This window comes from Silurus meridionalis, chromosome 1 (assembly GCF_014805685.1).
Source record: "Silurus meridionalis isolate SWU-2019-XX chromosome 1, ASM1480568v1, whole genome shotgun sequence".
NCBI lineage: Eukaryota > Metazoa > Chordata > Actinopteri > Siluriformes > Siluridae > Silurus > Silurus meridionalis.
The window spans coordinates 1010001-1022500 of record NC_060884.1 but is presented as its reverse complement, the minus strand read 5'-3'; the positions used below and the strand labels follow the sequence as shown (position 1 = coordinate 1022500).

The window sequence follows — 12500 nt, the reverse complement described above, 5'->3', positions numbered from 1 at the left end:
ATCCTTCATTCATTCACTCCCTCAGTTTGTGAAATTGTCAGGATTTTCTCCTTCTAAGAGAAATTCTTCTAAAACACTTCCTGGTTAGCGGCTAACACCAGCACTATGGATGTTTTGCGTTTTCATGCACGGGCAAAACAAATCATATTTCCAGTACGGAGCGAGCAGCCACACTGACACTGCGCTACTCTCATGTCTCTGTTGTTGTTGTTTTATACCCCTGGTACTGTTGTTTACGTTTTTAAGTTTAACAACAATAATAAAAAATGCACTCAAAGTGCGAGGCAGATGTGTGTGTATGTGTGTGTGTATGTGTGTGTGTGTGTGTGTGTGTGTGTGTGTGTGTGTGTGTATGTATTAGTGACACACACTCTAATAAATAAAAAATATATATATATATATACTTTTTATTATAGAGAGAGAGAGAGAGAGAGAGTGTGTGTGTGTGTGTATTAGTGACACACACTCTAATAAATAAAAAGTATTTATTATTTATCTCTCTCTCTCTCTCTCTCTGTAGGTTCTGTATGCAGAAAAGTGCTAAGCTGGTGCCAGGAGTCACACTGGACCTGATCGAGAAGTAAGAATCGTTTTCCTCTTTCATCCTTATGGATGTTCTGTGCTGGGGGATTGTGTGTGTGTGTGTGTGTGTGTGTGTGTGTGTGCGTGCGTGCTTGTGTGTGTTTTTCTTTGAGTGTGTAAATGTCTCAGGTGGATTTAAAGTATCATATGTGATTTCAAATCGAGTGCAGCTTTCCTCAACTTTTTCACCTTTCTCACACACACACAAACACACACACACACTCACACACACACACCTTTACCTCTTGTTTCCCTCTATTCCACACGGAATGACTCTGAGCTCCTGGTATAATAAAAAAAGTTAGTTTTTTTGTAATGACGTGAGTTTTGTTTTACTCATGTAATTTTTTTTGCACGTCTGGCATTTGACCCTGATCGTTAAGACCTCACACGGGCTAATAATAAATGCGCTCATGTAATGGTTCTGGGTGACGTTCTGTAGCCATGCGGTCGGATCTCCAGTCCTCGCTTTTTCTCCAGCAGGAGAAACATAACAGCAGCTCACTTATGGGCCACGTCCCAAACACAGGCTCCGGATTTAACATTTATCCCGTCACGACTCTCGTGGGCTGCTTCTGGATCGCCACCGAACCCCTATGACGCAAAAGCGAACGTTTGTTTTCCCCACGATGCCCCGGTTAGGGTTTGAGTGACAGGAGGAGATTTGAGATGAAGCCAAAACACAGAATTCCAGAATAGCGTTGCTAAGCAACAGGGGCATCCCGGAGACAGATGATTAATTATGAAGGGCACCCCGGCTTTCCCGCTAATACTCTGTCTCTCTCTCTGTGCGTGCGTGTGTGTGTGAGAGAGAGAGAGAGAGAGAGAGAGAAAGAATAATTATAGAACACCAGCAGAGTAGAGTGAGAGAGACTATTAGAAAGAGGAAGAGGGATGGTTGGATGGATGGATGGATGGATGGATGGATGGATGGATAGAAAACAGAAAAAGAAAAGGTCGGGAAGAAACGAGAGAACAGATCTGATGTGAAGATCGAGGAGGAGTCGCAGCTCTCTGATTTTAATTCTCACCTCTGCAGGTGGAGCTGGTCTCTGCCACACACACACACACACACACACTCACACACACTCACACAATTATAGATCGATGACATTTTGTACCTCTCATGTTTGTTTGTAGCTTGGTGTGTGTGTGTGTGTGTGTGTGTGTGTGTGTGTGTGTGTGTCTGTGTGTGTGTGTGTGTGTGTAAGGTCCCAGACTGGGCTTTATAGCTCAGTAAGTCTTGGTCATATGACATTTAGTGTATGAGTCTGATGCTGCCCACAAAGCTGAAGGCAAAATGTCACACACACACACACACACACACACACACACACACACACACACACACAACGTTATATTTAAGACACTTGTTCATTTTTACATAAAAAATTTTCTTAAATAAAGGAAGAAAGATCACACACAAGATTGGAGTGTGTGTGTGTGTGTGTGTTTGTGTGTGTGTGTATCTTGCTGAATCAATAAGAAAAAGCAGGATAGAGGATGATGAGGGATGAATACGGAAAGGATTGAAGTGGAATACGCTGCACTTCCTGCTGCATAATTCATTTCCTGTGTGTGTGTGTGTGTGTGTGTGTGTGTGTGTGTGTCTTCAGGATCCCTGGCCGTCTGAATGACAGGAGGACGCCGTTAGGAGAGCTCAACTGGATCTTTACCGCCATCACAGACACCATCGCTTGGAACGTGCTACCTAGAGGTCAGAGACTACGCCTTCTTTAGGAGAAACGCCCATTGTGGGTGGGGCTTATGGTTTTTTTTAATGAGCATGTAAAAGGACGTGTGTGAGGGGCACATACAGATACGGCATACACACACGGAGATGTGAGGTATGAGGTTACAGCGTGAGGTATGTGTTGTTGTGAGGTGTGTTACAGTGTGAGGTATGTGTTAGTGTGAGGTTACAGTGTGAGGTGTGTGTTAGTGTGAGGTTACAGTGTGAGGTGTGTGTTAGTGTGAGGTTACTGTGTGAGGTATGAGTTAGTGTGAGGTGTGTTACAGTGTGAGGTATGTGTTAGTGTAAGGTCACTATGCGAGGTGTGTATAACAGTGTGAGGTTACATTGTGAGGTGTGCGTTACAGTGTAAGGTTGCGATGTGAGATGTGTGTTACAGTGTGGGGTTACAGTGTGAGGTATGTGTTAGTTTGAGGTCACTGTCTAAGGTTGCAGTGTGAGGTTACGGTGGGAGGTGTGTTTTACGGTTTGAGGTTACTGGGTGAGGTTACTGTGTGAGGTATGTATTACAGTGTGAGGTGTGTGTTAGTCACATCCAGACAGTCTTTTCCCTCAAGCCATCAGGCTCCTTAACACACAGAACTGAAACTGAAATTCACACACATAAACACACACACACACACACTCAAACACACATACACACACACTCACTGACTCACTCACTCACTCACTGAACTGTGTGTTACTGAACTGTACAACCTGAACTCAACACACACTCATTTCTCATCTCAATCCATTCCACCACCATCTATTATTTATATTTATATTTTATTGTGTTATACTGTTTACATGCTGTTCTGCACCTCGCAACTGCTGCTACTGCTGTTTCTGCACTGCATTGTGTTTGTTTATAGTCCTCTTTTGCATGTCACTGTATAATCAGAGTACACAGCAGGTTTACTGGTGGTCACTATTATGTGTTTTGTTTTGGTTTTTGTCTGCACTGTTTTTGTCTGCACTGTTTTTGTCTGCACTGTGTTGCACAAGACATACTTACTTTAGTTCTTAACTGTGTTCTGTTATGTAACTTTATGTTGTGTGTTGTAGCTCTGTGTTTATTGTTACACCTGGGTTCTGGAGGTGTGTGTTACAGTGCGAGGTTTGTGTTACAGTGTGAGGGTACAGTGTGATGTGTGTGTTACAGTGTGACGTATGTGTTGCGGTGTGAGGTGTGTGTTACAGTGTGAGGGTACAGTGTAATGTGTGTTACAGTGTGAGGTGTGTTACAGTGTGAGGGTACAGTGTGAGGTGTGTGTTACAGTGTGAGGGTACAGTGGGAGGTGTGTGTTACAGTGTGAGGTGTGAGGGTACAGTGTGAGGTGTGAGTTACGATGTGAGGTGTGTTACAGTGTGGGGTACAGTTTGAGGTGTGTTACAGTGTGATGTGTGTTACGGTGTGAGGGTACAGTGTGAGGATACAGTGTGAGGTGTGTGTTATGGTGTGAGGTGTTAAATCCGTATCTGTGTGTAGATCTTTTCCAGAAACTCTTCCGCCAGGATCTGTTGGTTGCCAGTCTGTTCCGGAACTTTCTATTGGCTGAGAGGATCATGAGGTCATACAACTGCACTCCGGTCAGCAGTCCAAGGTTACCGCCCACCTACATGCACGCCATGTGGTAAGCACACACACACACACACACACACACACACACACACAAACACACCCTACAGAGAGCCTGAGTAAATACACACTCCATATTAATTGACATTAAATACATTTAAAATTTGACATTTGTGGTGATTTTGTTTAATGCTTGCTGTGCGTCGTGTCGCAGGCAGGCGTGGGATCTGGCCGTGGATATCTGCCTCTCTCAGCTTCCCACCATCATCGAGGAGGGCACGGCTTTCAGGGTAAAACACGCCGACTCACCCTTATTTCATTTTATAATTACCATAAATCTGCGTCCTACCACACCCGCTTATTTCCAGGAGGGCGGGGCTTAGCAGCTGATGTCACTGTCATGGGGCGGGGTCAGTTCTAGAACCGACATCTATTACTGTAAATAAGTAAACCACAATCATGCATTGTGTAAATTACAGCGTAATAAACATATAATAATATAATAATTAGTGTTCTGTAGTAATTTACAGCAAGATTTTTCTTCTCTCTTTCTGGGAATTCTGTGTATTTTTGTAACCCGAAGGCCAAAATGAAAAGCTCAATGAAATGGGCTCAGTTCCGGTGGGCGTGGCCTAAAATTCTAATGAGCATCTTTGACAGCACTGTGTCTTAAATTATATGGATTTTTTAACCTGCATGATTTATACACTGTATAATATAAATGCTATGTGTGTGTGTGTGTGTGTGTGTGTGTGTGTGTGTGTGTGTGTGTGTGTGTTCCCCTGCTCAGCAGAGTCCGTTTTTTGGCGAGCAGCTCACGGCGTTTCAGGTGTGGCTCACGATGGGGGTGGAGAACAGAAACCCACCTGAGCAGCTCCCTATTGTCCTACAGGTACTTCGCTCTTCCTGTTCTCTCATGTGATTGATTTCTATTACAGTTATCATGAGCACAAAACCTTCTTTTTGACTACTTAAAAAAAACAACAACCTGTAAACGAGGTCACGTGTGTTGTGGTGAGTTCGGGTCTGGAGTTTCTTCATCATTTATTCCTATCTAAAAGTTCTGCTTGATGTTGAACTGTATGTTGGTGATCAGTAGATACACCGAGCGCCGATCAGAACACGTGTAACAAAGAGCGTGCGCTCGATCCTGATTGGTGACTCGCTGCGTGTTTCACCAGTTACTAAAATGAAGTTGAGTAAAAAGTGAGATATTTGAGTTTGAAATGTAGAGAAGTCTCAGTAAAAGTCTCCCCAAACGGAAGTACAGAAACACAATAAAGGTACTTAAGTACAGTAAAAGATCACATTGACTTCTTTACTGTTCACCACTGGGTTTCACCGCGAGTCTCCGTCGAGTTCCGAAACTTTTTTCAGTTGTCGTAATGTGACGAGTTCTTTAACGTATTAGTAAATATATTACTCCTGTCCCACTCTAATAGTGTAATAAAGAGTTCTGATACTGCGTACGAATGCGGTTATGTTCCAAACTGTGTATTAGTGCACTACAGAGTGTGCTACACCGATACTGTGCACTAAAGCGGGTTAAACTTTCCCATACCAAATATTAAGTTAAAGGTGTAATGTTAAATGTGCTGCGTCTCAAAATGCAATATTTATACCTAGCAAAAGTGTGCAGGTCACTAGTAATCACTAAGCCCCGCCCCCTTTACCCCTCCCTTTACCACCCAGGCTTTTAGGGAGGTGAGAAAGTAGTCGTCTGGGGTTTTCTGTTTGTGTTTATTTATTTTTTTTTTTCTTGCTGCTACTTTAGCGTTGAGATTTGCAGCACCGACACGAGCACTTGATGAAATTTGGATCACGCCCTGCTGTGAAGTGTGTAGTTTTGTGTTTAGTCAGCGATCCAGGGCCGAGCGAAGTGCCCTAGTGGGAGCCATAAAAACGAGGGAATAAAAGGGGAGAGAGAGAGAGAGAGAGAGAGGGGGAGATTGGTTCTAGCTCTTTTGCATTTTCCAGAAAAAGTTTTCGAAGCGCTTTTCTCTTTGTTCACTCCTGACTCCTGAACTCATAACGAGCACTGTGGAACTGAACTACCCTACCCATGATGCATTTCACCTCTACAACACTAGTGAAGAGGAGATCAACCAGCGGCGATCGATACGCAGAGAAAAAAACAGATTACCCTGATTTCTCTTTTCTGTATAAATATCTACATACAAAATGCTCAGTAGTGTAGAATTGTACTGTTCTAGTGCAATTTGGGACACGGCCCGAGTGTGTACTTCTCGTTTTTTTTTATCCTCTTTCTATCCTGTCTCCATTACATAAGAGTGTGTGTGGTTTCCTTTCTTTTGTTCTCCAATATCCTGTGTGTGTGTGTGTGTGTGTGTGTGTGTGTGTGTGTGTGTGTGTGTGTGTGTGTGTGTGTGTGTGTGTGTGTTTGCCTCCCAGATGGATGAAGAATGTTTTTTTTTTTTACGCTCGCCTTAAAACTCAGCTGCCTTTCTCACACTTCTCCTACACACACACACACACACACACACACACACACACACACACACACACACACACACACACAGAAACATTGAGTAATGCTAACATTTGGTCTCAGTCAGAATCAGGCAGACCTCCCTCTCATTCCTCCCACTCCCTCCTTCCATCTCTCTTTTTCTTTCTTTTGTATCAATCTGTCCCTTCCTTTCTTACCTCCTTTGATTAGATCTATTCGTCTCTCTCTCTCTCTCTCTCTCTCACACACACACACACACACACACACACACACACACACACTTTCTTTACGGGTGTTTCCGTTGGACATGAGGAACAGCCCTGGCACCCTCTGACCCCCGGTGCATGCTGTGTAATTTTCTCGGTCAGTGCTTTGACGTGATCCGGAGCTCTATAAATACCTCCCCTGGCACTGCGACCTGGACCGGACGTCTGCTGCGTTATTTTTATTATTTATTATTATTTTTAAACTGGAGCTCACACGTGTAGGGAATTCTGGGTATTGGTACTCTGTCGTGTGGGCAGTTAATGGAATACTGGGAATTTTCCCCTGAATCTCAGAAAACACAAGAATAAAACGAAATAAACTGCAGCTGAAATCACCGATTGGAGAAATGTGCCAGTGGGCGTGGCTTTGTATTGTAATGAGCATGCTTGATTGGCAGCTCTGTGGGTGAGATTGGAAGGATTGCTTAAATTTCATGTACCAGATGACCAATTACCGAGTTAGATACACAGTGTGAGATTGGACAGGGCGGAGCCGACACTAGCCACACCCACTTTATATGCTACATATAGAGATTATGTTGGCACTTTTCGAATCCTTTTTTACTTTTATAAAGTGGAAGTTTTTTTTTTAGCTATTTATAATTTTAAGTAGGATGATTAATTAATTATTTATAGAATTTTTTTTATAGATTTTAGCAACACGTATTTTTAAAAAATTACACAATATGGCAAAATATGACAATATTAAAAATGTATATAAAATTTATTATTTTTTTCACATATTATTATTATAAATTTACCTTTTCTTTTTTTCAGCAAGAGAAATTAATTATTAGTCTCATTTTATTATTTATTTAATATTTTATAATATTTGATAAATATTTAAGTAGAAATATAAAGTTCAGCTTTCTTCACATTTTAATTTCAGTTAAATGTAATATATAAATGTTTAATTTCTATTCAAAAATCATCTATAAATATGTTTTATGTTGAAAAAGAAAATAATAATAATAATATAAAAACTAGAACGGGACATTTCCTGAAGAAAATGTGAGTAGTGCTTGCCGGTGCATGAAACCTCGCTCCGTCCGCTAACCCGGGGCAAGAGGCGTTTCGGTTTTAGTGCCGAACGCTAGAGGCGCGCTCCGCTCGGAGAGACGAGCGTTTCGATACCAGGCACGCGCGTTTGTGGCCTTCTTTTTCGAGGGAGCGGGGCCAGTGATGTCACGCGACGTCGTCGCGAGACGCGGCGTCCCGCTCCCCTCGCCGTGCCGAGCGATCGGAGGTGTCGTGCGGCCCGAGGTTCGCCGTTTTTCGTTTTTCGCGCGTTCCCGCCCACGTGGCGTCACGTGGCGAAACGCGGCGTCGAAACGGCGCTCCGCCGGAGGTTCCTGGGACCGCGCCGAGCGGTTCGACGCGTGACACGTCCGGGTCGGAGTGGGTCCGGCGACGCGGGAAGCCGATGGGTTTGCGCGGTGGGCGTGGCCTATGACGTCACGTGACGGGCAAAATTCGCCATTTCTATGGGGGAGATCAATTGCCCCCCCTGCTCGTCGTTCCGGGGGTATCCGACGGACGGGGCGATGGCGCGATCCGGCTCCGCCCGGACGAGACGATACGTCGTACGAGCGTGTCGGGCGAACGCCGGCCGATCCGCGGCGGCTCGGATTCCCCATTCATTCTCTATGGGAGCCCGTTTGACGCGGAATTCCGGAAATTCCGAGCGGATCCGGAATTCCCGGGACATATTATTGCGACCGGCTCCGGATCCCTTACGAGTGGATATGCCGTTCGTGCGTGTCGGACGCTCGAGGGCCGAGCCGCGGCTCGATCTTTAAATTCCCCATTCATTTTCAATGGGGCACTTTTTGCCCCCTAGCTATTGCCCCCTGGGGTCTAAAATTCCGAAAAAAATACGTCGGGTGAACAGGGGGCCTTAAAAAGCCAAAAAACGGAATAGATTTGATGTAATCTAGAAATTTTGAGGGTTTTTGCCCCTTTGCCCCACCTTGCCGGGGTATTCGACGGCGGGTGGCATCGTTGCGATCGGCCCCGGACCCCGGACGGTGGATACGTCAGCAGCGTGTCGGGCGAACACCGGCCCAGCAGGGATTTTTGTCCGCTTTCCCATTCATTCTCTATGGGGCCTGTTTGAGCGAATTCCCGAATTCGAGCGGATCCGAATTCGAACCATACATTCGCGACCCGCTCCGGACCCCCTACGAGTCGATATGCCATACGTGCATGTCGGACGCTCGAGGGCTGAGATATGACGATCGAAAGTTGTTCCCCATTCATTGTCTATGGGAAAAATTTCGCGCGTTTTAAATCACGTGAGCGAAAACGCGGGCGGATTCCTTATAAAAGTAATAGCACACCTCACACGAACAGGCCGCACGTTTTGAGGTATCACCCGTGGTGCTGGGATGAAAACTGCGGGACAAGTTACGCGCCGAAAATCGGCGGAAGAAGTAAGAAGAATAACTAGACCCGGACATTTCCTGAAGAAAATGTGAGTAGTGCTTGCCGGTGCATCGAAACCTCGCTCCGGTCGCTAACCCGGGGCAAGAGGCGATCGTTTTAGTGCCCACCGGATGCGACCGTACTCGGAGAGACGGCGTTTCGATACCAGGCAGGCACGCGTTTGTGGCAGTTTTATTCGAGGCGGGGCCAGTGACGGCACGTGGCGTCGTCGCGAGACGCGGCGTCCGCTCCTCGCCGTGCCGAGCGATCGGAGGTGTCGCGCCCGTGCAGCCCGAGGTTTGCCGTTTTCGTTTTCACGCGTTCCGCCCACGTGGCGTCACGTGGCATAAACGCGCCGTCAAACGGCGCTCCGCTGAGGTTCCCGGGACCGTGCCGGCGGATAGGCACGTGACACGTCCGGGTCGGAGCGGGTCAGGCGACGCGGAAGCCGATGGGTTTGCGCGGTGGGCGTGGCCTATGACGCCACGTGACGGGCAAAATTCGCCATTTCTATGGGGAGATCAATTGCCCCCTGCTCGTCGTTCCGGGGTATCCGACGGACGGGCGATGGCGCGATCCGGCTCCGCCCGGACGAGACGATACGTCAGACGGCGTGTCGGGCGAACGCCGCCGATCCGCGCGGCTCGGATTCCCATTCATTCTCTATGGAGCCCGTTTGACGCGGAATTCGGAAATTCGAGCGGATCCGGAATTCCGGGACATATTATTGCGACCGCCCGGATCCCTTACGAGTGGATATGCCGTTCGTGCGTGTCGGACGCCGAGGCGAGCCGCGGCTCGATCTTTAAATTCCCATTCATTTTCAATGGGGCACTTTTGCCCCCTAGCTATTGCCCCTGGGGTCTAAAATTCGAAAAAATACGTCGGGTGAACAGGGGCCTTAAAAAGCCAAAAACGGAATAGATTTGATGTAATCTAGAAATTTTGAGGTTTTGCCCTTGCCCCACCTTGCCGGGGTATTCGAAGCGGGTGGCATCGTTGCGATCGCCCCGGACCCCGGACGGTGGATACGCCGAAAACGCGTGTCGGGCGAACACCGGCCCAGCAGGGATTTTTGTCCGTTTTCCCATTCATTCTCTATGGGGCCTGTTTGAGCCGGAATTCCCGAATTCGAGCGGATCCGAATTCGAACCATACATTCGCGACCGCTCCGGACCCCCTACGAGTCGATATGCCATACGTGCATGTCGGACGCCGAGGCTGAGATATGACGATCGAAAGTTGTTCCCCATTCATTGTCTATGGGAAAAATTTCGCACGTTTTAAATCACGTGAGCGAAAACGCGGGCGGATTCCTTATAAAAGTAATAGCACACCTCACACGAACAGGCCGCACGTTTTGAGGTATCACCCGTGGTGCTGGGATGAAAACTGCGGGACAAGTTACGCGCCGAAAATCGGCGGAAGAAGTAAGAAGAATAACTAGACCCGGACATTTCCTGAAGAAAATGTGAGTAGTGCTTGCCGGTGCACGAAACCTCGCTCCGGTCGCTAACCCGGGGCAAGAGGCGTATCGTCTTTAGTGCCCACCGGATGCGACCGTACTCGGAGAGACGAGCGTTTCGATACCAGGCAGGCACGTTTGTGGCAGTTTTTATTCGAGGGGGCGGGGCCAGTGACGGCACGTGACGTCGTCGCGAGACGCGGCGTCCGCTCCTCGCCGTGCCGAGCGATCGGAGGTGTCGCGCCCGTGCAGCCCGAGGTTTGCCGTTTTCGTTTTCACACGTTCCCGCCCACGTGGCGTCACGTGGCTAAACGCGCCGTCAAAACGGCGCTCCGCTGGAGGTTCCCGGGACCGTGCCGAGCGGATAGGCACGTGACACGTCCGGGTCGGAGCGGGTCAGGCGACGCGGGAAGCCGATGGGTTTGCGCGGTGGGCGTGGCCTATGACGTCACGTGACGGGCGAAATTCGCCCGGGGTTAGACTCCCCCCGCCTTGCCGAGCGTTTCGACGTATCGCACGCCCGTTTTCGAGGGCGTCGGTTTTTCGCCTTATTCTGGCTAATGGTGTGGGCGTGGCTTGGTGTGACGTCACGTGACGTCACCGTACGACCCGCGATGCGCCTCCCCACGCCGGGCCGAGTCCGTTGATACGTCACACGTCCCCTTCCTGTCTTTTTTTAGACCCCCGCTTATTAGCCCCCCACCCCCCTTCCCCCCCATTTATTTTGGGGTTCTAGCATCTCCTATGATGCAATTCTCCCACCAGGGCTGTTTAAATCGATGTATGGCATGCCTGGGGCCTGTGTGCTTTCCCCTGGCTCATTCACTCTGTGTGTGTCAATGTATGTGAATGAGAGCTGATTTCCCATTCATTTCTATGGGGGAGATCAATTGCCCCCCCTGCTCGCCGTTCCGGGGGTATCCGACGGACGGGGGGCGTACGGGCGCGATCCGGGTTCCGCCCCGGACGAGACGATACATCGTACGAGGCGTCGGGCGACGCCGGCCGATCCGCGGCGGCTCGGATTCCCATTCATTCTCTATGGGAGCCCGTTTGACGCGGAATTCCGGAATTTCCGAGCGGATCCGGAATTCCCGGGACATATTATTGCGACCGGCTCCGGATCCCTTACGAGTGGATATGCCGTTCGTGCGTGTCGGACGCTCGAGGGCCGAGCCGCGGCTCGATCTTTAAATTCCCCATTCATTTTCAATAGGGCACTTTTTGCCCCCTAGCTATTGCCCCCTGGGGTCTAAAATTCGAAAAAATACCGGGACGTCCGGGAGGCCAGGCCGGACGAGGGATATGCCGCATTGCGTGTCGGGTGAACGGGGCCTTAAAAAGCCAAAAACGGAATAGATTTGATGTAATCTAGAAATTTTGAGGGTTTTTGCCCCTTTGCCCCACCTTGCCGGGGGTATTCGATGAAGCGGGTGGCATCGTTGCGTTCGGCCCCGGACCCCGGACGGTTGGATATGCCGAAAACGCGTGTCGGGCGAACACCGGCCCAGCAGGGATTTTTTGTCCGTTTTCCCCATTCATTCTCTATGGGGCCTGTTTGAGCCGGAATTCCGAATTCGAGCGGATCCGAATTCGAACCATACATTCGCGACCGCTCCGGACCCCCTACGAGTCGATATGCCATACGTGCATGTCGGACGCCGAGGCTGAGATATGACGATCGAAAGTTGTTCCCCATTCATTGTCTATGGGAAAAATTTCGCGCGTTTTAAATCACGTGAGCGAAAACGCGGGCGGATTCCTTATAAAAGTAATAGCACACCTCACACGAACAGGCCGCACGTTTTGAGGTATCACCCGTGGTGCTGGGATGAAAACTGCGGGACAAGTTACGCGCCGAAAATCGGCGGAAGAAGTAAGAAGAATAACTAGACCCGGACATTTCCTGAAGAAAATGTGAGTAGTGCTTGCCGGTGCACGAAACCTCGCTCCGGTCGCTAACCCGGGGCAAGAGGCGT

At 48.4% G+C, this 12500-nt stretch overlaps 1 protein-coding gene across 8 annotated transcripts in view; it reads left to right on the top strand.

The window, feature by feature from the left end:
• rptor (regulatory associated protein of MTOR, complex 1) overlaps positions 1-12500 on the top strand; it is a 67469-nt gene that overhangs the window by 29213 nt on the left and 25756 nt on the right. For 7 of the 8 annotated variants that reach the window (XM_046838169.1, XM_046838031.1, XM_046837793.1 and 4 more), the window contains exons 8-12: positions 521-580; positions 2199-2299; positions 3807-3951; positions 4111-4186; positions 4687-4788. In XM_046838169.1, coding sequence (XP_046694125.1) covers positions 521-580; positions 2199-2299; positions 3807-3951; positions 4111-4186; positions 4687-4788 — 484 coding nt within the window. The remainder of the gene's footprint in view (positions 1-520; positions 581-2198; positions 2300-3806; positions 3952-4110; positions 4187-4686; positions 4789-12500) is intronic. The other variant, XM_046837869.1, reaches the window with a different exon arrangement.